The sequence below is a fragment of the Protomyctophum bolini genome, assembly GCF_963924005.1.
Source record: "Protomyctophum bolini genome assembly, chromosome: 5".
In the NCBI taxonomy this organism is placed as follows: Eukaryota; Metazoa; Chordata; class Actinopteri; order Myctophiformes; family Myctophidae; genus Protomyctophum; species Protomyctophum bolini.
In genome coordinates, this window is record NC_137866.1 from 35,825,330 (window position 1) to 35,851,298 (window position 25,969).

A 25,969-nucleotide genomic window follows, 5' to 3' on the forward strand; every position below is an offset into this window, starting at 1 on the left:
ATCCCCCCTCTTCCTCTCTCTCCCTCCCCCCCTTTCTCCCTACATCTCCCCTCCCCCCGCCCTCTCTCTCCCTCCATCTCCCCCCCGCCTTCTCTCTCCCTGCCTCCCCTGCCCTCTCTCTCCCTCTCTCGCCCTCTATCTCCCCCCCCCCCCCCCTCTCTCCCTCTAACCCCCCCCCCCTTCCCCCTCTCTCCCTCTTATCGATGTCACTTTCTTTCTTTCTCATTATCCGGCCTGAACCTCTCGCAGTAAAGGAAAGATACATCTAATTGGTAGTGAGTAGCATTCTAATTTGGAGCTATAGCCGGCTATCCAGACGACTTTCTTCAGCTCCCTATACCTCTTCTTCTTTCTTTTTTTTTTGCTCCACCTATCAAATGATAATAATGAGACAATACAAGGGAGAACTCCCTGAAGTATATACTATACTGCAGTAAGGGTACGTGCGTATGTGCTTGTTACACCGGTCACATTCGCCCAGGCAATTTGCCTGCTTGTCTAAGTCTGAGAAGCCCAGCTTATCTGCTCTAGCGCCCTGTCCATGCGACGCTTCTCAAAAATAAAAAAAATAAATTGCATTCAAATGAGCTGCCCCCTACCCTTCACCCCCCCCCAAAAAAAAACTCTCTCTCTCTCCCTCCCTCTCTCTCTCTTTCTCTCTCTGTTGTCGCTGTCTCGTTGGCGGCAGAAGCCGGGCGTGCCGTGGCGGGAGCCCGGGCTTAACGACCGCCATTTTCACGGGGAGTTTTGAAGTCGGCTGACAAGGCGTTTCTTCTTGTCAGGTCCACCCCGTGCTCCACGGATTATTTCTACAGTTGCAGGGCCGTCAAAAAAAATGGTGTTTGTGTGTGTGTGTGTGGGGGGGGGGGTGGGGGGGGGGGGGTGAAAACATTTCAAGGTTATTTCGAGGCTGTGTACACGCTGCATAACAAACTCCATGTTGGTGCAGTGTGCGTTTGCCTCGCCTTCTGCCGTCTTCCAACACCGTCAACACCATCTTCCTCGAGGGGACACGCTGGGGTTGTTAACGGGCAACGGGCAACACGGGTCACCCGTTGTTTTATTGTTGAGCTAATTAGGCACAAATTACAGCCCTGGTGGCAGGCTGTGTGTTGGTACAGACTGACAGGCTGTGTGTTGGTACAGACTGACAGGCTGTGTGTTGGTACAGACTGGCAGGCTGTGTGTTGGTACAGACTGACAGGCTGTGTGTTGGTACAGACTGACAGGCTGTGTGTTGGTACAGACTGACAGGCTGTGTGTTGGTACAGACTGACAGGCTGTGTGTTGGTACAGACTGACAGGCTGTGTGTTGGTACAGACTGACAGGCTGTGTGTTGGTACAGACTGGCAGGCTGTGTGTTGGTACAGACTGGCAGGCTGTGTGTTGGTACAGACTGGCAGGCTGTGTGTTGGTACAGACTGACAGGCTGTGTGTTGGTACAGACTGGCAGGCTGTGTGTTGGTACAGACTGACAGGCTGTGTGTTGGTACAGACCGGCAGGCTTTCAGTCAACAACACAGCTCTGTGTTTTCATGCAGGTCTTTGGGCCTTTAAGAGGTTATTGTTCAGGTTACTGTTCCCTGGTTTGACCCCTGGGTTTTTGTGTGTGTGGCATTTTCATACGTTTTCATACATTTAGAGAACACTCTAAATAAACTGGTTCCTTTTCCACCGTGGTAACCCCCCCCCCCCCCCCACCCCCCCCTGGGGAACTGCTCAAGGTTCCAGAATCTAGAACGGAACCAGTTCTAGAACCAAAGTTATTTTTGGTGGAATATAGGGTCACACTGGTACACACATTCACACAGCAGACTTGTCCTTGGCCTGTGTATTTCACTTTACATGACATGCTGCATTTTCATACGCTTGTAATCTTATTTAGATTAGAATACAGGACCTCTGTCTCTGACAATCGCTTGCCGGGTTAGCCTACGTAACAACTGACGGGTTTATTTCCTTGTGCCATTCAACCACAACTCTCACACACACACACACACACTCACACACACACACACACACACACACACACACACACACATACACCGGTACGCACATGCTCATTAGCAGACTTGTCTTTGACATTATGTAATTCACTTTACGTGACAGTGTGGAAATGTCCTTGAGCAAGAAAGACACTGAACCCAAAATGCAACTTTGTTGCCAAAAATAGCAGATCTATAAGCTCACAGCGCGCCGCCACATGCTGCGTTATGAGCTTTTAGTCTGCTATATTCGGCACACAAACCTAAGTACACATTAGGCATAATAGTTATAGGATGGGTCAAATGCAGAGGACACATTTCCCCACTGGGATCAATACAAGTCTAAAAAGGAAATTGAATAGCTCTTAAAAATAGATTTTTATTGTAATACAGCACAAAACTAAAACACACAAATGGCTTAGTGAATATGAGGCCATTGCACCAAACTACAATGACTAATGATGGAGTGAGAGAGAGAGAGAGAGAGAGAGAGAGAGCTAGGCTGACAGAAGTGAAAGTGAGATAGCAAAGACAAATGTAATAAAGTGTCAGGAACAACTGAAATGAGATGTATGATGCGTACGTGCCTGTGTGTGTGTGTTTGTGTGTATGTGCGTGCGCCTGCATGCGTGCATGTCCTTTGATCACATGACACAAGAAAATACTGCCAGCAGTACCATTCTCCTGATATGCCTTGCACTCTCTCGCTCTCATTAACAAGGCAGCACGTCTTCACAAAGTGAAACATCATCTGTTTGAGGAACAGATGAAGTCCTTCTGAAATGGCAGCGAACGCAGGTGATACCTAGTATATGCCTGGACCACGATGGAAGCATTTTCAATGGATGATGTATTTGCGCAGTGTTGCGTACAGTAGGTATATTTTTGTAATGCCAAATACATCACATCAGAAGACCGTGTATGAAACGCCGGAGGGCTTTAAGTCCTGCCAGCTGCACAGGGAGTATTAATCAGAGGCAGAATACCTGGACCACCACACAGTTGTGTTAACCTGTGGGACATAATTGAACGGTCGAGACAATGGAATACTAGACATCAGACAATGATAAACTTCAAACATCGTCTCCTTGGTAAAGAAAAACACCTGCTCAATGCATAGCATTTCGCTTGTAGCTAATGGTGTTTCTGTACTAACTTGGCACATTTCATCAGACATAGAATGCTAGAATGCACGTTTTTTTCTTTATCATATTTTTACTTATTGACCAGCCTGTTACAAAGATTACTATATGGAAATAAGCAGAATGGTTTGAATGCTTTATCTTTGTATATTTGAGAAGATTTGATTCAAATATTGTGGCCCCACCAAACCGAACATCTTTAGTCATGAACTGCTCAGACATGACAGTGATCAGATGATCAGATGACATTAGTATTATCTCAACTATTTTCAACTATTGTCTTTTCAACACTTTCAAATTCCATGTTCACTGCCATCAGTTGTCATCATTATGATCAACGTTGAACAAAACCTAACCATGTTTAACGTAAACAAAGCTGTGCAGGGATGTATACCAATGGCTAGTTTGTTGTTTGGCCAACCCAGCCTTTCTATTGGAGAGTTGCCACTATTGTCACTATTGTCACTATTGGCTAATAGAAGGCTACAGTATGTAGAAGACCTGGCCCGATGAAGTCAACAGAGGTGACACAACTCTCCTTAAACGGCTCTGGGCCAAGTGCCAACCGAGGCGATTGCCCATGATTGGCTAGTCTGTTGTTAGGCCAACTGTTCAAGCAATGTTATAACTCCATCTTTCAGTCAGTGACTGACTCTGACTCTAGGTGTCTGTAAGGCTGGGTTCCTTCAGTCAACAACAAAACAAGTGTTCAGCCAAATTAATAACGGCTACCGGCTCCTCAATGAAATGAAATGAATAGACGTTGCGTCTAACAAGAGCGGTTTTTGACACGGGTAAATATTTACTCCAGAAGTGACTGGTGCAGTAAATGAGAATGGCACTGAAAATCGGTTCCTCTCTCCCGGAGTGGCGTGACTGCGACAGTGTGCTTTGTCGACGGCAGTCATAAATATGTATCGGGGGGAGGTGAGGGGAAGGAGTGACAGCGATTGTTATCTGACGGCCTGCCTTTTGTCAACTGCATGAAATGCAAGAATACCCCCCCGTCGGTCAGGTGAAATTATAAGTTCCACCCACTCGTATCGGAGGAGATGTCGGTGGCTCGAGGCACGCTCCTGGCATGTTTAATTAGGGCGGGATGAAAGGCCGCGGAGACGGAGGAAAACTACCTCTCTCCATTATCCCTGTTCTCTCTTGTCCCTCGCTCTCTCTTTCCCACCTCTCTCATTTGTCGAAAGGTGTAATATTCAGAGGGTTCTGTTCGTCGTTGGAGGAGAGAGAGCATGCTTGGCATAGCAATGCAGAATGCACCGCGAATGCAAAGCCACCGATTGCAATCGGCATGGTGCCGCAAATAAAAGCGGACGTGTTTGTACAGGGAGACAGCTGCGACAGCAAGTCCATAGGGCCTATCGAGTAGTTCTTCAAACCCCCAAAATAACGCCATGTTTCTGACAGCATGCTGGCAATCGCTTCAACAAGGTGCCTCATTCTGTCACTCAGGAGGTGACCCATGTATGTTGCGAGCTTTAGCCTTGTTATGCGCAGTTGTGGACCAAATACTCAACCCCAGTACTTGAGTCAAAGTAATGTATAGCTCTACTCCTCGTCAAAAATGATTCAACAAAGTAAAGGTTTCTATGTCAAATTTGCACTTGAGTTAGACTGGAGTACCTGCTTTTAAAGATATTTAAGCATTCAAAAGTGCATGCCTTACAAAATAGTGCATTTTGTTTTTGATATCAATTCTGTATTGAAATTTCCCCCCAAAGTATCACGTCTGCTATTTTCACTACATTTGAAATAGAGCTGAAGTGGTTCATTTATAATGTACTTTTTCCCCTTCCAAAAATGGAAATTTTCTTTGAAACGTAGAAAAACAGAGTATGGATACTCAAAAAAGGCACAGCACTCAAGTACTTAGCTACTGTCCACAACTTAATTATGTGTTCCCTTCTTGCACCTGCAGCCCTCAAGGACCCATGCAGCAAGGTGACCTGCAGCTACGGCAGCACCTGCGTCCCGTCTTCGGACGGCCTGTCGGCCAAGTGTATGTGTCCGCTGGGCTGCGTGGGCAAGCCGCTGCAGACGGTGTGTGGCAGCGACGGACACGACTACGCCAACGAGTGCGAGCTCCACCAGCACGCCTGCAGCGGCCAGAAGAACATACGAGTGCAGCACCATGGGTCCTGTGGTGAGTGTGTTGTGTTTTGTGTTGCTTATTCCTTACTGTCGGGCATATTAAGTTTTGTTTTCACAGCGTAGAGGTTATTGTCTCCCAAAGCTCGTGACCTTGTGGCGTTTTGTCTCCTAACCGCCCAGACAGACCTAGAAATAGACAGACCCATGGAGAGAGAGAGAAAAGGATTCCCTCACTTAGCGGCATGGCCACAGTGGTGCACACACTAACCAAGTACATTCACTTTTACTTTACTTGAGTGAAAACATGAAATGTACTGGACTTTCACTCTTTACTTTCACTTTTTAACTCCACTACATTTCTAGAAAGGGAAAAAGGACATTATGAGCTTGTAGATCAGCTATAGTTTCACTATTATTGATAGTTGAGTACTGGCGATGCACACCTCTCTGGAGACGGAAGAGGGGGGCACGAGGAAAGATGGATGTTCAGGTCCCCTGGCAGGAGCCTGGCAGTATATATCTAACCCGAGTCCGCTGAAGCTGCGCTGAGTGGCCCTAACCCTAACCGGGCAGAGGCCCAGGGGTCCAGACAGCTGAGTGGCCCTAACCCTAACCGGGCAGAGGCCCAGGGGTCCAGACAGCTGAGTGGCCCTAACCCTAACCGGGCAGAGGCCCAGGGGTCCAGACAGCTGAGTGGCCCTAACCCTAACCGGGCAGAGGCCCAGGGGTCCAGACAGCTGAGTGGCCCTAACCCTAACCGGGCAGAGGCCCAGGGGTCCAGACAGCTGAGTGGCCCTAACCCTAACCGGGCAGAGGCCCAGGGGTCCAGACAGCTGAGTGGCCCTAACCCTAACCGGGCAGAGGCCCAGGGGTCCAGACAGCTCCGACGGCCCTCTAAATCTCCCCAGAAGCATACCGTCCCGAGCCTTGGCCCAGCGAGACAAAGTGCTGTTGATTTATCCGCCGCACCGTGCAGGGCATTGCAGTCGGTCGGGCCAGCCACACGCTGTCTAATTGCAGCCTGTGCTCAGCTGTTGGGAGACTCGGGTCCTGGAAGCCCTCCCTTCCGTGTTAATGGGAGGTAATGGTTTCTCCCGCAGATAATGGGCTGGCTGGCTGGCTGCAGTGCTGTGTAACATGGAGGCCAGACAGACACCCCATTTGGGTATTTATATTTAGATAGCCTCCTCAGCTCACACAAACAAGAGGCTGGTCTCGCCGGCCAAGCGGCCCTCTCTCTCTCTCCCTGTTGTTACCCTTTATCTCTCAGCCAGGGCTTTGAAAACCCATTACACCATTCTCTCGCTATCACTCCATCTCTGTCTCCTCCTCTTTCTATCTCTGTCTTTGGCCCTTCTCTCTCTCCATCAGTTTATCTCTGTCATTTCCTCCCTTAGCTCTCTCATTCAGATGAGGGCCTCTACCTGCTCTCTCTCTCTCTCTCTCTCTCTCTCTCTCTCTCTCTCTCTCTCTCTCTCTCTCTCTCTCTCTCTCTCTCTCTCTCTCTCTGTCTCTCTCTCTCTGTCTGTCTCTCTGTCTGTCTGTCTGTCTTTCTCGTTAATTTCTGTCTCCTGCTGCCTCTGTTACTATCCGTCTCATGCTGTCAGTATCCGCTCTCTCTCTCTCTCTCTCTCTCTCTCTCTCTCTCTCTCTCTCTCTCTCTCCTCTCTCTCTCTCTCTCTCTCTCTCTCTCCCCCTCTGCCCTGCTGTATATTGACCTCTATCCTGGGGCGTGTGTGTGGAATGACTGGCCATCAGTTGTCCAGCGCATTAACACAAACGAGCGGTACATAAATCCTTCGTCTCCCTCCGTGCATGAACGAGGGGCAGCAGGATAAGGATCCCGTATCGAGACCCTTTCTCCTGACCCCTCCGTCCACCACCCGATTCCATTATGATCCTAGCCGATATGGGCGGGCACGCCAGACTGCGATGCGTGTAACCCCCCCCCCCCCCACCCCCCCATAGGAAAGGAGGGACGTAACAAGGACCATATCAAGCAGCTCATGTCTTCATCTATTTGACGCCTGTCTACCCTAATATCATAGAACTGTAATCGTTTCTGAGCTACTGCTACAGTACTGTCTCTTCTCTTCTCTTCTCTTCTCTTCTCTTCTCTTCTCTTCTCTTCTCTTCTCTTCTCTTCTCTTCTCTTCTCTTCTCTTATTAAATATTCTTGCCTAAAAGCACAGAATAAGGACACCAGGTTTAGTTAATGTGGTTAATACATCCTCTGTGCTCTGACGTTCTCTCTCCACTCTTTCCCTGTGTCTATTCACTTCTCCGCAGACCCCTGCAAGGACAGTGAGAACAGTCTGAACACCTTGTGTCGCGTGGAGGCTCGTACCCGCCAGTCGGTGGTCTTTGCCCCGGCCGAGACCTGCACACCGGACCCAGAGCCACTGTGTGCCAGCGATGGACAGACCTACACCAGCGAGTGTGCCATGGTGCGCACAGGCATGCAGAGGGGCATCGACCTCAGGAAGATCCACGCCGGCCGCTGCAGGAAGCTAGGTACGATGAAATACAAACCAATGGTTGACCAAAGTGCTGTACAGGTATAAAAATAGAAAAGACAGAACAGTACCTAACAAAAGTGCAACAATAATGAGGAACAGAGAGACAAAATAAGAAAAGAAATAGAGCTATGGACAGTATAACATTTACATAATCAGGCACTGTTGAAGGCCACAGAGAAAAAGGGACTTAAAAACCTCTAATGAGGTGGCAGAACGAATGTGGAGGGGTAGGCTGTTCCAGAGTCTAGGACCGGCCGCTGCAAAGGCCAGGTCACCTCTCATCTTGTAATTGGTTTTGGGGTCGGTTAGCAGTAGCTTGTCAGCTGACCTGAGGGGTCTGGGCGGAACATACGGGTCAATGAGTTCTGACAGGTACAGGGGGGCCATCCCACAGGGGGGGCACCCCATCTTTTGCATCATTCAACCTTACAGTGCCGTAAATCTTAGCTGCTTAGCCTTCCATTTGTCCAACTCTTTTCTGATTAGCAAGTAATTAGTAAGCAGGCTTCTCCCCACAGTTGCACTTATGCTTAGTCCTTGAGAGTCAGCTACATGGCTAATGTGTAATTTAGCGCCATAATGAAAAAGATAATTGCAATAATTAGACAAAAATGAATCATTTAAAAAAATGTATTATTATTATTATTACTACTATAATATTGTTATGAGCACATCTTGAAACAGTGTGAAATATATTTGAGTTGAATAGGTGATAAGTTGGGTGGAGGTTGCGCAAAGCAAAAGTACAGAGGAAGAATTACACCTCATCAGGACAGGACAGGAGATAAAACACCGAAGGCCCTGTACAGTTACTACAGTACAGTATATGACACTACAATACAGATGGAATAGTTTGACTGTGTGTAACCAGATGTTGTTCCACGGCACGCAGATAAACAACTGTAAGGTCTTGGGGTCTGTAGCTATCCATGCTAGCAGCAGCCTCCGCTGGCTTGATAAGACCCTCGGGAGCTGCTATCTGTGGTATTAGAAAGCGCTCCTTTAAGCCTTAGTCAACACAGAGCTGTCAGGCCTTTACTGTACGTCAGATAGCCATCGGACAAAAATCCAATTTCCCCGCTGTGTTGTTGCTGCTGCATGGCGAGGCCACGGGCGTAGCACTGCCATACCTCTGTAGGGTCTGTGGCGCTGACGTTAGGACCCCCCCCATCCACTGCCCTGACAAAGCCAAAGACAAGAAGGAGAGACGGCAAAGCCTTCTGTCAACAGAGGAGCGTGACGGAGCGTTTCACCCTGTCTTCTCCGTCTTTCCTGAAGCTGCAGTGATGGAAGGATGCAGCGCGTTTGAGCTCGCGCAGGGCGGTACTCCTAGTCTCTGAAGTATTGTGTGTGTACTGTAGGCGTGTTTGGGTGTAAAAAGCAAAACAATAAAAGAATGGTTGGTAGCATGCGCTCACATTTACGCGTGTAAGCAAAAATAAACCTCCCTGTGTTTCTCCGTGCGTGTCGCCCAGTGTCTTTTCAAACGAGTGAACAAATCAATTTGAAACAGAACCGCGTGAAATCATAGTCCTCATCACATTACAATCTGCTACGACTGATGAAAATGGCCGCCTCGACTTGGTAACCATAGCATCATACATCGTAGGGTCTGTCGGGTGGAAACCTTGTATGTCCAAAACGGTTACTTTTCAGGAAATTGAAAAAGAACCTGGGTTCTGAGTCAATGTAGTAATGTACTTAATGTAATTTATCACAACTTTTGTTAATACTTTTCGTTCAATTTAAAACCCACAGACAGACTTTTTTTTTCTGAAATAACCTAAATAGTCCATCGGCTATTTTTGTTACTTTTTGACACTATCGTATGATGAAGTAGGATATTTATGTACGGAAAAACATACAATGTTGAATTTAATCCTTTAATTGTGTACTTTTAGTTAATCAGTAAGACATACAATACGTGAAAGATGGAGATACAAGGTTTCTGCCCGACAGCATGAGGACATGCTTTAGCTCTGTCACCCAGATAAGACCCCGATGTAATGAAGTGAGGCCCCGCTGCCTTTTAAAAGAAAAGGGGGAGAATCAATTGAATGGCGGGTTACAAATGCGATCCAGTGATGAAGAATAGAACATATTCAAAGCATTGAGTGCTTCCAGATACAGAAGGAGTCCATTTCTAAAGGCTTTCTTATTCTTCCATCTCTCCCTTCTGCCTGAGTTTACCCAAAATGTGAATGTGCAGCCTCCCCAGATATGGTTAAAGTTTAGGGTTTCAACAAAGCTCTGAAAGCAGATATTGTGTGATTTTATATGTCTCTATTGCGGTGTACATATTACAGCAGTTTATATATATGTATGTAAGGGAACATTTTTCTTGCTTGTCATAAATGCTGTATACTTTGTGGGGTCTTTAACATGGAAGCGGATGATTGCCACGCTGTCACTGGCAGCCGATGCGCATTCAGGGCTTTGCTGGAGTCTTATCCCGTCTGCTCACCAGGGAGAAAAAGGATCCAATTGAAGTGGGGAAGTGAGGGCGGTTCAACGTACTTAGGAGGGGGTTTACTGCGAAGACGCTACCATGCAATACCAGCAGCATTATACGCATAAACCTCTCCCTCGCTGGATCTACTGTAATCCTCAACTCCACCAAGTCACATTCCTCAGCTGGGTGAACGGCGTCCATTCTGGGCTCCTGGGGTTCCTTTCCAGGTGGGATAAGTTCCACGTCGAAACTTATTTCTTTCCGCTGAGGATTGCGGGTTCAGATCCTTCGACGGCCAGCTCATCTTTCGGTGCGGGTCACTCATGGCTTCTTCTCTCCCCCTCTCTGCTCTTCCAGAAGAGTGCAAGGAGGAGTGCTCCTACAACGCCGTGTGTCTGGTGGAGCGGCTCGGCGTGCGCTGCTCCTGCGAGCCCATCCAGTGCGACGGCACCTACAGGCCGCTGTGCGGGAAGGACGGACGCACCTACGCCAACGACTGCGAGCGGCGCAGGGCCGAGTGCCTGGCCAAGACGCACATCCCCGTCAAGCAGCAAGGGCCCTGTGGTGAGTGAGGGGTCCCTGCATGGTGGTGGTGGTGGGGACCTATTATGTTTCTTCCTGGTATATTCAATGGTATATTCTCATGTTTCCCAGGCTACATGTTTTGTCCTGTGCACTTGTACAGGCGTGTGTGTGTGTCTTTGTTTACTGGGCCGGGGTGTGTGGAGGGATTGTTCAAACGGGGCAGGGGTGTTTATGCCTGCTCCTCAGAAATTTGCGTGCCTCCGCTCCACGCGTTATCGCCTCCCATCTCTTTGCCATCCGTCACGCTCCATTCATCCCATTCCATCTCTCCCATACACAAAAACAAAGAAAATAACCCCCCCCCCCCTCCTACCATATTTCACTGATCTACCTCCACTCCCGTTGTATTTCTCTTCTTCTGTTCCTCTTTATTATGTCTCGTCTCTGTTTTGTCTGCTTTCTTTGTATTAAAAAAAGGTGTTCTCTCTTGTTTCAGTGCATCAATTAGTCAGTCAGTCAGTCGGTCAGTCTGTCTGCCTGTCTGTCTATGTTTGTCTGGCTATATACCACTCACTACGGAGGGGGAGACCCCTCGTAATGGTGGATTCTTCCCGTCCACTTTAAGGGTGGAGCTATGGGGAGGTGGAAGTGTCCTCCTCCCCGGCCTAGCCATCCCTGGCTCCTTCAAGTGGACCCAACAGGAGTGGTCAATGTCCTGCTTTGTCCTGCTGTTTCTGTCTGTCTGTCTGTCTGTCTCTCTCTGTCCCTCTCGTCACTCGACACTTTCTCCCGGCGTACCTGCTTGTGCAGAGGAGAGCATCTGCGAGGTTGGAAAAGTGTTCTTCCCTTCCCAGCGTTGTCTGTCTGTGTGTCCCGTCTAACCCAAACCTCCTCCTCCCAGTCCTGTCCTCACCAACCCACCCCTGACCTGACCTTTTGCATGCTGGGACGCATGTCAGACCCCAACCTTATAACCTCTCAACCTGCCCCGTCCCCCCCTTTACCCAGCATACCAAAACAAAACATATAAAGCTACAGAAAGCTGCAGTAGCGTAGAAAAATAACTCTGGAAGTTCCATATACTGTAAAACCCCTTTTAAGCCTCACATATGAAATACAACCATTCCAAGTTTCATATACTGTACAGCAGTTCCTTTTCTGGTGACACAAAACAAAAGTATTACTGTACATGCTATAACTTCCAGCGGTGTTTAGGGCCATGGTTCTCATCACAGACAGAGCGAGGAAGCAGGAGACGGCTCCGTCTTTCAGTCGTTCTTGGAAAAGCTGAGCGCTACGTCTTGTGTTAGGAGCTCATGTCGGGATTATGCACATAAAACTCAGGCCACTTACGCGCATTCGCTTTTATTTCATCACTTCTTACAAAATTCACTTTTTCTCTTCTTGCCGTCTCTCCTGCCACTGGGCATAAGTTTGAGCTGTATGTCCCTTTAATGCATTTTGGATTGACGTTTACATATTTTGCAAAACAGACTGCCGCAAATGCCCCCTCCCTTACTCCCCATTTTGGATTTAATTAAACATCAAAAGAGCCACGCGGAGGTACCCTGTGAGACTGTTGGATTAGTCACACTGATGATATTCAAGGTGTGTGTGTGTGTGTGTGTGTGTGTGTGTGTGTGTGTGTGTGTGTGTGTGTGTGTGTGTGTGTGTGTGTGTGTGTGTGTGTGTGTGTGTGTGTGTGTGTGTGTGTGTGTGTGTGTGTGTGTGTGTGTGTGTGTGTGTGTGTGTGTGTGTGTGTGTGTGTGTGTGTGTGTGTGTGTGTGTGTGTGTGACAGAGACTCTTTCAGTGAGTCCATGAGTGAGTTATAGAGAATGTCAGTGTGTGCATGAATAAGTGGATGTGTGTGTACTTATATGAATATTTGAAAAACTGCGTCCCAGTCTCCTGACACCTGTGTACACTGTTTGAAGTTTAATTATAAATGTATAGTCTTTATTTATTTACACTCTCTCTCTCTCTCTCTCTCTCTCTCTCTCTCTCTCTCTCTTCCGTTAGATGTTTGCCACACTTAGTATGATGTGACGGCTGAGGTCAGACTAGATAAGTGGTGGAGAGTAACTAAGTACATGTATCAACAAGCCATTTCAAAGTACTGTACTGTGAGGCACATATTGTAATGTTGACCCCATTTCAAAGTACTGTACTGTGAGGCACATATTGTAATGTTGACCCCACTACAAATGTTTAAAAATGTAGTTGCAATGCAAGTTACTTACAAAAAACATAGTAAAAAAACAGCAGAGTTTGGAGATCTTGATGATCAGATATTTCTTTATCTGAGTAATCTTTAATATAAAAAAAAGAAAAAAGAAGTATGAGTAGTAATGAGTAGTACGAGTATGACTACTTTTACATTTACTGCATTTTGATGCCAATACTTTTGTACCTTTACTCTTAAGTAAAATGTGGACTCTAATATAGTCTATAAGTGGGTATTTCTATACATGGTGCTATTGCTACAGTACGTTCACATTCTGCCTGCAGGGCATAAAGGATGCACAACCCTGAGGGATGTCTGTGTCATGTGTGTTTCTATGTATTTATGTACAGCATTGTGTGTGTGTGTGCGTGTGTGTGTGTGTGTGTGTGTGTGTGTGTGCGTGTGCGTGTGCGTGCATGCGTTCGGGAATGGCTCAATTGAGCAATCGATAGCCCACACTGAGCACACTGCGCAGCACACTGCACATGCACACTCACTCTCCCACTCCCACTGTGTTTGTGCTATGACAGTATTTGCCACTGTATCACATACATATACGCACACACACACACACACACACACACACACACACAGACACAGACACACAGACACACACCTGCACATCAAGTGTCAAGGCTTTGAAACTTTTCAATCATCTGTAAAGACTGAGAGTTTAGACACAAATCATAGCCTGGCGTTGCTTTCTCCAGCGTTCCTCGCGTCGGGCGGGGCCGACGTAATCGATCGGACCGTCAGCCGTCAAGCGGATGAAATTCTGCAGACCTGACACCGTCGTACATCTCCAAACGCGAGGGCCATCGTGTGGGGCGGGGCAGGCCCCGATACCCCACCCACCCTATACTCACTCGCCCGGTAAACAGCATGATTGCTCTGTCCCCTAGACCAGGGGCTCTGTCACCTAGCAAAGGAAATAGAGCATGCACCTCCACTCTAGCCCAGGTGCTAGACAAAAAGGTAGTACAAGATGAAAAATAGAGTCTGCAACACTGGTATGAAACTCTGTCACCTAGACCAGGGGCTCTGTCACCTAGACCAGGGGCTCTGTCCCCTAGACCAAAGGCGCTAAACCATTTTCATGTCAAGGACCCCCAAATTATACTTGGCCACGGACGCCCATTTGAAAAGCTGTTGTGCTTGGAAACCCCATAAGTGGAGATTTGTGTACACATTTTCATATTTTCACAGCATGCAACACGTTGCGACCTTGCAGCTCGGTGATTTTTGAATAGCCGAACAATAACACAGCGCTTACAGTTAATTGTTAAAATTCCACATTTTGCTGCAGGGACCCCCAAACACTCCCCTCAAGGACCCCTGGGGAAGCAGTGACTTAGACTTCCTGGCCTGCCCACCATGCAGGCTTTTTAGACCCACTAACTTATTTTCATGGCCAGTGTTGTTGGCAGAGCCTGGCTCACACGCGCAGGCAGTAAATAAGAGAGTGGTGTGACCTTGAGGAGGAGAAGACATGTCTGCTGTCACAGGATGAGGGTACAGCTGCTCAGTCTGACTCACACCTCCTTCCACAGTTAACTGAACGGAGGCGAGGCCAGATTGTTTTTTACTGGGTTGTCTGCCGTCTATACAGAGGCTTGTTAGTGATGTGTGCGTGCGTGTGAATATCTACCCCGTCCTCGGGGAGTGAGGGGGGGAATCGCACAAAAATAATTTGGTCATTGTCATTGACACAGAACTCCGGAAAGCAGGGATCGCGGGGGTGGATGGGCTGCTGTAAACAAAAATACAGAAGCTAATCAGTCACCTGCGGTGACAAGCCTCCCCAGTGAGTCCTCCTCCTCCTGATCATTTGCATGTGGGGTTGATGAACATCGCGGCGCCGGCTCGGTGGCCAATGTGATTATTATAGGATTGCGAACAGTTGCGTAAGCAGGAGTACCTGTTGAACCTGCGTGGCGGACCTCCGCTGAGGTGCTTCTTAATCAAGTTAATTAGCAGAAAGCGCGGTGGGAGCCAGACTGACAGAGAGGAGAGGAGCGGCTGCTTCCATCTCGCTGTGGACGCCCCCCGGCTGTCATGTTGAAGCGCTGCAGAGACAGCAGGGGTCAGCAGGGTGTATTGAGAAGTGTCGTGATGTGTTTGTGTGTGTGTGTGTGTGTGTGTGTGTGTGTGTGTGTGTGTGTGTGTGTGTGTGTGTGGCGTGTGCATGTTCTCAACTGTATTTCTTCCCTCCGTCTTTCATACACTCTCTCTACATTAAGGCGGGGGAATTAACTGAAAATCAATATTTAGAACCAATCACAGAGTAGCTCTGTTACGACCTTTAGTGTCTAGGGGAAAAGACCCGTAACAAATTGAAATGAGAAGCAGCAGCTTGTGCAAAAAGATAATGTATTAACAAAACAGTGAATAGTTAAAGGTTACATGAATTAATTAAATATAAGTAAAAGCAGTCAAGAATGCAAAACTCAAATCAGGCTAACAAGCAACAGAAGTATACACTATTAACGAAAACCAAAAGGGATCCTTTCCGAAGGGATCTTTAACTTATAATCAAAAGTCACTGGGTAGAATAGTTGGCTGGCTTTTATATGGAGGGCTGGGCCTGCCAGCTCAGCGTCGTCACGGCAACACGTGGACCCACCAATCCTGTGAGCTCCTCACAGGTGAGAAGGAAACTGGCCACGCCTCCGTGACCAGATCATCACTTACTATGGTTGATTGGCAATGAAGCCAACACCTTCCACATTCACAGAATCCTCCAGCTCTCCACCTGGATTGAAACAAAACAATCCTACTAATAATCACCTCTCAAACTTTCAACCAAAAGTATAATAATAATCACAATAATGGCCAGGGGCCATAACAAGCTCATGTTGGTGAGACTAATTGAGAACCAGATTTTTTTTAGATACTTTATAATCGTTCATTAATTGTAATTGAGGCAAAAGTTTGAAATAATTGTGATATGGATGATGTTGATGGTGAAGTTATATCGCCCATCCCTTCTCTCTCTCTCTCTCTCTCTCTCTCTCTCTCTCTGTCGAGTGTCCTTTTTATGCGCTATAGGTGTCAAGCCTTCTCTAAAACAGTCTCTGACAGGCAGGATTTCAAAAGCGGATGTATCTTTAAGCACTGACAATACCTTCAAATGTTGTTTACATTTCATTCATCCTCTTTCCGTTTATATCAATTGATTATTGGAGAACTCCTGGGAGCTGCAAAATGGAATCATTATCATTATTTATTAAAATCATAATCGCATTGATGTGTGCATGAGACGCCGGCTTTTTGCTGAGACACTCAGAGTTCAGAGCCACTGGTGTTCGATACTGGTGTCCTGGCAAGAGGCATGCAGGTTTAGCTACTACCTCCCCTCCAGTCGTCATTATGACACAAGAGACATGCAGGTTTAGCTACTATCTCCCCTACAGTCTTCATTATGACACAAGAGACATGCAGGTTTAGCTACTATCTCCCCTACAGTCGTCATCATGACACAAGAGACATGCAGGTTTAGCTACTACCTCCCCTACAGTCGTCATCATGACACAAGAGACATGCAGGTTTAGCTACTATCTCCCCTACAGTCTTCATCATGACACAAGAGACATGCAGGTTTAGCTACTATCTCCCCTACAGTCGTCATCATGACACAAGAGACATGCAGGTTTAGCTACTACCTCCCCTACAGTCTTCATCATGACACAAGAGACATGCAGGTTTAGCTACTACCTCCCCTACAGTCTTCATCATGACACAAGAGACATGCAGGTTTAGCTACTATCTCCCCTACAGTCTTCATCATGACACAAGAGACATGCAGGTTTAGCTACTACCTCCCCTACAGTCTTCATTATGACACAAGAGACATGCAGGTTTAGCTACTACCTCCCCTACAGTCTTCATTATGACACAAGAGACATGCAGGTTTAGCTACTATCTCCCCTACAGTCTTCATCATGACACAAGAGACATGCAGGTTTAGCTACTATCTCCCCTACAGTCTTCATCATGACACAAGAGACATGCAGGTTTAGCTACTATCTCCCCTACAGTCTTCATTATGACACAAGAGACATGCAGGTTTAGCTACTACCTCCCCTACAGTCTTCATTATGACACAAGAGACATGCAGGTTTAGCTACTATCTCCCCTACAGTCGTCATCATGACACAAGAGACATGCAGGTTTAGCTACTATCTCCCCTACAGTCGTCATTATGACACAAGAGACATGCAGGTTTAGCTACTACCTCCCCTACAGTCTTCATTATGACACAAGAGACATGCAGGTTTAGCTACTACCTCCCCTACAGTCTTCACCATGACACAAGAGACATGCAGGTTTAGCTACTATCTCCCCTACAGTCGTCATTATGACACAAGAGACATGCAGGTTTAGCTACTATCTCCCCTACAGTCGTCATCATGACACAAGAGACATGCAGGTTTAGCTACTACCTCCCCTACAGTCTTCATTATGACACAAGAGACATGCAGGTTTAGCTACTACCTCCCCTACAGTCTTCATTATGACACAAGAGACATGCAGGTTTAGCTACTATCTCCCCTACAGTCGTCATTATGACACAAGAGACATGCAGGTTTAGCTACTACCTCCCCTACAGTCTTCATCATGACACAAGAGACATGCAGGTTTAGCTACTACCTCCCCTACAGTCTTCATCATGACACAAGAGACATGCAGGTTTAGATACTACCTCCCCTACAGTCTTCATCATGACACAAGAGACATGCAGGTTTAGCTACTACCTCCCCTACAGTCGTCATCGTGACCTGGTTTACGGTCGACTCAGTCGTTCGGGCGTGATCGTGTGAGCGTGACGGTATCGGTGGGTTGTTGCGGTTGGTCGCATGCAGGCCTGTCAGCTGATAACGGCATCTCATTCATCAGAGTGTCTTGCACAAGGTTATAATAGATTTTTCATTATAGTTTAGTTTGACACACTTAGGTTTGTATTAGTTTTACTGTTAGTTTTTGTTTTTTTCTGCTCTTTTAAATCCTGCAGCTGGTGGATGAGTCAGGATTAGATACTCAAGATAAGATTCAAAAGATTCAAGAGAATATTCAGTATACAGATTAAGCTTATAAATAAATTGACAAAAACGGAAACTAAGGGGCTTGTCCTGTCCAGGATTGGCTGAATCAACACATCCTGTAAATTTGGATGGATTTTGATTGCCTGTCATCGTTCATCAAATTGTTCTGAATGCGATCCCAACGCTGCCATTGGATAATCTGTGTTATAGTTGTGGTGGACTCAATCCACTTGAGTTAGAATGATTCTTAAAACCGTTTATAGTTATTGTTATAGTTCTTGCTCTTGGTGTGGACGGCCCATAAGAGATTTCAGAGCCGCCCAAAGGCCTTATAATTCATGGAAAGGCCACAGGAATCACTTTCCTCGGGTTGGTTTGGAAAGTACATTTTCTCCAATGTTTTTCAAGGACAGATATTTGGGTTTTTCTCGCGGGGCTGCGAAACGAGGACCGAGGCTTTAGCCACCCCACCCCACGTGAGTTTGCTGCATGGGGAGTGAGCTCCGCTCAGAGAGTCTGTGAATGCAGAGAGGTCTCCTCCTCCCTGTGAGTCTGTGAATGCAGAGAGGTCTCCTCCTCCCTGTGAGTCTGTGAATGCAGAGAGGTCTCCTCCTCCCTGTGAGTCTGTGAATGCAGAGAGGTCTCCTCCTCCCTGTGAGTCTGTGAATGCAGAGAGGTCTCCTCCTCCCTGTGAGTCTGTGAATGCAGAGAGGTCTCCTCCTCCCTGTGAGTCTGTGAATGCAGAGAGGTCTCCTCCTCCCTGTGAGTCTGTGAATGCAGAGAGGTCTCCTCCTCCCTGTGAGTCTGTGAATGCAGAGAGGTCTCCTCCTCCCTGTGAGTCTGTGAATGCAGAGAGGTCTCCTCCTCCCTGTGAGTCTGTGAATGCAGAGAGGTCTATGATAAGCACTGAGCGCCATGCAGACACGGCCTGCGGCTATGCCTTTTACCCTATGCTAATATAGCCTTTCTTTCTGCAGCTCTCCTCACCTACTCTTAACACACCACATAAATGTTTGTCATGTCAGGGAAACACAGTGGGGGGTCTTATAGGCGGAGCAAAATACAGCACTCAAACCTGGAAGGCAGAGTGTGATTGTGTGATTGTGTGTGTGTGTGTGTGTGTGTGTGTGTGTGTGTGTGTGTGTGTGTGTGTGTGTGTGCGTGTGCGTGCGTGCGTCTTTTTTCTCCACTACAATTATTTCACATCTTTAGTTACTAGTTAGTTACTTTGCATATTTGTATTATTACAAAACATACCATAACCACTTAAAAATATCTGTGCACTTGTATTAAGGTTCTGTACATGTATATTCTGACGCCATAGTCAAGTAAAATAATACAGGCCTTCTTTAATTGTAACAGAGCATTTTATATTGTTAGGCTATTGTTAAAAGTACTTCTCCCACCTAGGCACATGTCTCAGCAGGTTATTCCACCATAACAGGTTAGGGAGAAAGCCCCTGGTTGCCAATTGGCTCCGGCACAACCATCACCTGGCTCAGACAGCCCGGGGAGTCATTTGGAATTGGTCAGGAGACCTGAGGGGAGACATTCTAATTTGCATTTATATGAGCTCGCCAAGAGAGAGGCAAGGAGCCGTCTCCCAAATGATCGGTGGACATTTCCCTGCACGTTGCTAACTTAATGGCACTTACAGCAGCTGTACACAGACACAGCGGGCTGCTCAGGATCTGCTGCATACTGTACACAATGTAGGCTGGCCTGCAGTGATTCATATAACTCACACTACATGTCTCGCAACAGTCTGAGTTTTGAGCATCACATTCTGCACGACAGCGTTGTCACAACGCGTAAACAAGGAAATGGATGTAGTCGTGTGCATCTTCCCAACCAATCAGAGTACGCAACATTTCATGAAGGCGTCTGCGATTTTTTTTCCTTCGGCGGAGGTTCGCCGCAAACATCGTTTTGATGCCACTTTTGCCATGTGACACCACGTCGGTCGACGCTTGTCACCCACAGCATGAATTGGCCTTTAGATGTGACTCAGGGAAATGCAGAGCTGCATAGGACCTACTGTACTGAATGTAGGCTGACTTACTGAGAGGAGGTTCCATTTTTCACCCTCAGAGTTATAGACGGCTACTCTCTGTACTTGTAAATGATTCCGTAAAGGTCCATTTGGTTCCGTTTGTACACTCAGAGTTAGTGACTTAGGGAAATAAGATAACTGACTCAAGGAAATAAGCAACAAGGTGTGAGCTGCTCACCTACAGTACTGATTTAATTTCACCCTGAGACGGTACAAATGGAACACAATTCTTTAATTTAATTTCAATTTGTACCCTCTCAGAGTTTAGACGTCTACTCTGGGTACTCTGCGGGGTCTTGTCGGTGTGAACTGGAAGGCGCGGCTCCTTAAATCCTGTCTGGGGGCCCAGAGCGGGGCCACGCCACCCAAATACCACACTAATTAAAACAGCACAGTTCCACCTCGCCAGCCAGGAGATGAGACGGAGCGAGGTGACACCCAGAATATCCAAAGACCTCTCCACATCCTCATTGTAGTACTGTGTGTGTGTGTGTGTGTGTGTGTGTGTGTGTGTGTGTGTGTGTGTGTGTGTGTGTGTGTGTGTGTGTGTGTGTGTGTGTGTGTGTGTGTGTGTGTGTGTGTGTGTGTGTGTGTGTGTGTGTGTGTGTGTGTGTGCGTGCGTGCGCAAGTTATTTTTTTGCAGGTACCGTATGTGTGGTGTCTGTGTGGGAATATCATTTGCATGTGTATGAGAGAGAGAGAGAGAGAGAGAGGCATAACTGAATGCATACGCCTGAGGGCCGACAGCCAGCCATTTCAAAGCCTCTCTGACTTCATCTAAAATAGAGAGAAAGACAGTGATAGACAGAGATGGAGATAGACAGAGAGAGAGAGATCTGCTCTGCAAGCCTTCTCTCAGTTACCCAAGCAGTATGTATGCATGAACACTTAACTTCCTGACAGAACCAACATTACCATACCAACAACTTCAATGCACCGGGGCTACGCAGAACCTGTGGGCTGGGGGGCCCTGGGGGTCCCTGGGTACCTCCAGGATACTGCAAATGGGAGTTTTCATTATCATACTGTAAGAACTTATTAGTGCATGTCCCGTCGATCGAAGCCGGAAGGCAATCCATTGATTGTGTTCAATCGGTTGTTAGGTGGTCAGATGGCGTGGGCCGCCGAGATTTTCGAGCGGGCCCTTCATTTAGAAAAGGTTGGGAACCATGCAGTGCACTGGGGCGTTTCTTTTTGTAATAAATGGGGATGAAATGTTGCCTTCCAAGGTAGTGGGGGAGTGGGGTGATAAAAAATGAAAGAATAAGCGTTCCGGGGGGAATTGCTTTAATCTTTTAATGTGCGAGAGACAAAGGCAATGGGAGACAAAAGCCTTATCAGACACAGCAGCGGTTGTGCTTTAGGGGGCTGGCCTTGGGAAATGGCCCGCTGAACTTTTACTGAGGCCAAGGAAGGGTATATATGATTTGAACTTAGAACGCAGGCTGGTGCAACTGCACGCACGCACGCACACACGCACGTACGCACGCACACACACGCACGCACGCATGCACACACACACACACACACACACACACACACACACACACACAGGCTTGCAGCCATTGGATGAAAGATAAAATAAGATAAGGATAAGCCTTTATTGGATCCCGACCCCAAAGGCAAGTCCAGGTGTCGTAGCAAGCAACAGCACGGTGGGAACAGGTAACAGCAAGAAGATTCAGGAACCAAACCGATGTGTTACTAGCAATACAAATCTATACAGATTCAGGAACCAAACCAAGGATGTGTTACTAGCAATACAAATCTATACAGATTCAGGAACCAAACCAAGGATGTGTTACTAGCAATACAAATCTATACAGATTCAGGAACCCAACCAAGGATGTGTTTGTAGCAATACAAATCTATACAGATTCAGGAACCATACCAAGGATGTGTTAGTAGCAATACAAATCTATACAGATTCAGGAACCAAACCAAGGATGTGTTAGTAGCAATACAAATCTATACAGATTCAGGAACCATACCAAGGATGTGTTAGTAGCAATACAAATCTATACAGATTCAGGAACCAAACCAAGGATGTGTTAGTAGCAATACAAATCTATACAGATTCAGGAACCATACCAAGGATGTGTTAGTAGCAATACACCTCTATACAGATTCAGGAACCCAACCAAGGATGTGTTTGTAGCAATACAAATCTATACAGATTCCAGACAGAATGAAATAATGAGCTGCTGGCGCTACATCACAGGGAATCAACCGCTTTTGAGGCTGCACCGCTCCACAGACGTACAGTACGTACCGTCACTGTCGGACGGGAAAACCTTGTATGTCCACAACCGTTACTTTTCAGGAAAAAAGTAATGAAGTCCAAAAATGAAGTGCAAAAAAAAGAGCTTTGAAACGGCTTGGCATTGAAACATAGCAATCAATAGCGACGCAATTCCACCTCCTCAGCCAAAACATTATTTTATTCAATAGATAAAATATAGCTCGATATCCTTAAAAAGACGTCTGATTGATCTCTTCTCTTTATCCATTGGTCATTCTTTCCCTTTGACTTCATCTGTCTGTCTGTTTTTAACCCTTGACATACACTTGGTCCATCTTTTTTTCTTTTTTTTCTAAAGATATTTTTTTGCGGCTTACGCCTTTTATTAGTTTTTTGAAGGGACAGACAGTAGGCTGACAGGAAACAGGAGAGAGATGGGGGAAGACATGCAGTAAAGGCCGCGTCGGGCTCGGGAGTCGAACCCGCGGCCACACTGCGACTGGATTACCAGTCGGGTGCCCAGACGGTTACGCCACCGCCTGGGCTTGGTCCATCTTTTTATGAAATTTCCATCTTTCTTTCATTATTTGTTGTTTTATAACCACTTACTGTAAGTCTGATTATATACTTCGTCATATGGCGGTGTCGTGCATCTAGTTCAAGGACACTGTTTGACACCTTTCTTTTTGTCTCGTACATCTTCTTTACTCTTCCCTGGGTTTGACAGCATGTAATGCCCAAATATTGGGTATTTCAGTATCACAGTGTTTCTTTCATCACACATCCGATATAGGCTTCGATGTCGCCCTCATGTTGCACTAAGAACAGCTCTGAGGGGCCTTCAAAGGAAGGCTAAGCGCTAATCTATGACCATCTCCTGAGTGATGCTGACTGGCTCTGCGGCTTCAGGGGCAATGTTCAGGGGCAATTCAGTGCCGTGCTACGAGCATGTAGATCTGCTCTTTTTCAAAAATCGTGAAAATGTGGCGCAAATCTTTTAATATATATATTCTATCAGAGCGAACGTTTTTAAGTCAAATCTTTGCTTCTGAGGGGGAGGGGGGGGGGGGCCCTGGGGGTCGGCGGCCAATTGCATATATTTTTGGGGATCCTTGAAAATGTTTGAGAACGACTGACAGCAACATGGGTTTTTCAGAAAACTGTCAGGGTTTAGAAGACATTTGTAGATTCTACAAATGTCTTCTAAACCCTGACAGTTTTCTGTCCTCAGATCTAAATGGGTTAAAACCTGGTTCTCAAGGTGGCTCCTCGGGGGGTTCCAGTGGGTCCCCAGGAAAATAAGCTAATAATGTAGCATCAAAATCAGTTTAACCACTTTATCCCTATACTTTGGCTAGCTGATATTCAAGCTCGCAACACCTCTCCAATAGTTATGAAAACAACTTGAAAGTCCTATATCGTGGGAGTCTCTGGCACAACATTTTTTCAGAGGGGGGCCCGTGGCAAAATACGGTCTTTGACACAAAACAGTTTGAGAACCACTGCCCCGTTATATATAAATACCGAAATATCACTTGGCCTTCTGCCTCTCCTGGATGTAGGATTCTCCAATTGCCCAAACCGTGTCCACTGCCGGAATTCACCTATCACATTCCGTCTTCGTCAGTTCTCTGATGACGTCACACGTCTCCTCTGCTCTTCCACCTGCTCCGTAATGGCAGCAATAAAAGGAAGGTAATTGCCTCTCTCCTCGCTGTCGGTCGAAGATTTACTACCCCCCCCACCACACCCCACCACACCCCACCGTACCCCCCCAGCTTTGCAATGATACACAGAGTAACATCCACCCCAAGAGCACAAAGTCACCCCGCCACGATGGCATCTAAACCCATAATGATCAGCGTAATGGCCGAGACATCGGACTATAATTTCCATGACAAACCACCCCGGTGAAAGCCTTGGACCAGAGGAGTCAGGGGAGGGTGAAGGCTTACAGCATGCACGCCCGTCTTCGTATAACTATACTGTATTTGTGAGGACATAAAAAAAATGATTTAAATTAGTTGCTATTTTCTAACCCTCCTATAACCCTAAAGCCAGAAAAAGCCAATGGCATTATTTTCGGTGACAGTACGTATTATAAATACTAACACAACCTCTAATGACCAGTCCTACAACCCTTACATGAACCTGAAGCCTGTCCTAATTGTCAGCGAGGAGAGATGTCTGTTTCTCAAGTTACTACTACACTTGTGGTGGTGACATTTGTCCCTCACAAGAATAGTAATTCAAGTAAACATGCACGCACGCTACATACTACTAGTGTTGTAGATCCCTCTACCCGGGTCGGGAGCAGAGGATCAAACAAGGACACAATACCGCTCCCCGTGTCCTCATTAAATCTGCATGTCCCAAAACTCTTATCTCTCTATCCCTCACGAGGTCGGTGCCGCGGCGCGTGTCAAATCACTTCAACCGGCGAGGAGACGCCGCCTCGGTGCGTGCACACAATTGTGCACGCACACACAATTGTGCACGCACACACAGTCGTTTCTGTCATTCGCACATCCCAAGTGACACCCCAAGACAAAAAAGTGGCAATGTGTTCTGGTCGACACGCTAACTTTTTGTGCTGTGAAGAATGGATTGGGAGACGGAAGAGGTTGCTGTGATGAAAGAATCCTCATTACCGCCCACCTGCCGTCCTGACCCGCGTCCCCCAGGCGTCCCCTGGCCCGAACGCCTGTACCGCTAGCGTCACAATTCTCGCGGGAAAAAGCCTTTGATTTACAGTTATTGGAAGAGAAAGGCAAAGAGACACTGATGTCTACTTTTTCTCTGCTTCGTCGTGCGGCAGGCGTCGCGCGGCAAAGACAGCCGATCTACAAGCTTGTAGAGCGGCTGTCTTCGCCGCGCGACACCGTCGCATGGCGAACGATAAACGATGCATGAGGTATAGACATCTGTCTCATATCTACCTCAGCCAGGAAGCTTCGGCTTTTTGTGAATTATTTAGCACGGAGAGCCCTTTTTTTATTCATTGCGTCTACTTTATTTTATTTATTTATTTCTTACTCCCGCTTCCTCTGTGTCTCATCTCTCTTATCGTGGACTCCCATCTCTCCCTCGCTCTCCTTCTGTCTTCGCTGTCTTTTTCGACGGGGGTTTAGGCTCAAGCTAGAGAGGGGCTCCGCTCACTCACTCTCAGACGGGGGTTTAGGCTCAAGCTAGAGAGGGGCTCCGCTCACTCACTCTCAGACGGGGGTTTAGGCTCAAGCTAGAGAGGGACTCCGCTCACTCACTCTTAATGTCCGTCTTTGAAGGGGGGAGGGGAGGCCTGCATGTGGGAACACCAATGAATCCGTCCACAACGAAAACACACCATTGTTCCTAAACTCGCCTGGAGAGTCTGGGTTGCGTCGGGAACCGGTACGAATCACAGGAAATTACATACGAAGGACAGGAAATAAGAAGCCAAAGTGTTTTTAAAGGACTGTATAGCTTTTCCACTGGTCGACCCTTCCTACACCCCTCCCTGTCTAACACAAACCCTACACACAGTCAAATCTGGGGCAATAAGTCACATGGGGAGTAAGTGATGTATTTTAGTTTTGAAGTTTTTGTTAAAAAGTTAAAACACTATCATTGCTATAGAGTGGTGGTTCTCAAGCTTTTCAAATGTCAAGGATCCCCATAGCTCTGTGAGTGTACACATGTAA

General features: G+C 46.9%; 1 protein-coding gene across 4 annotated transcripts in view; it reads left to right on the plus strand.

Moving 5' to 3' along the window:
- Positions 1-25,969, plus strand: part of agrn (agrin) — a 347,396-nt gene that overhangs the window by 207,044 nt on the left and 114,383 nt on the right. For all 4 annotated transcript variants that reach the window (XM_080763911.1, XM_080763912.1, XM_080763913.1 and 1 more), the window contains 3 exons: positions 5,059-5,283; positions 7,521-7,745; positions 10,560-10,766. In XM_080763911.1, the coding sequence (XP_080620037.1) occupies positions 5,059-5,283; positions 7,521-7,745; positions 10,560-10,766 (657 nt within the window). The remainder of the gene's footprint in view (positions 1-5,058; positions 5,284-7,520; positions 7,746-10,559; positions 10,767-25,969) is intronic.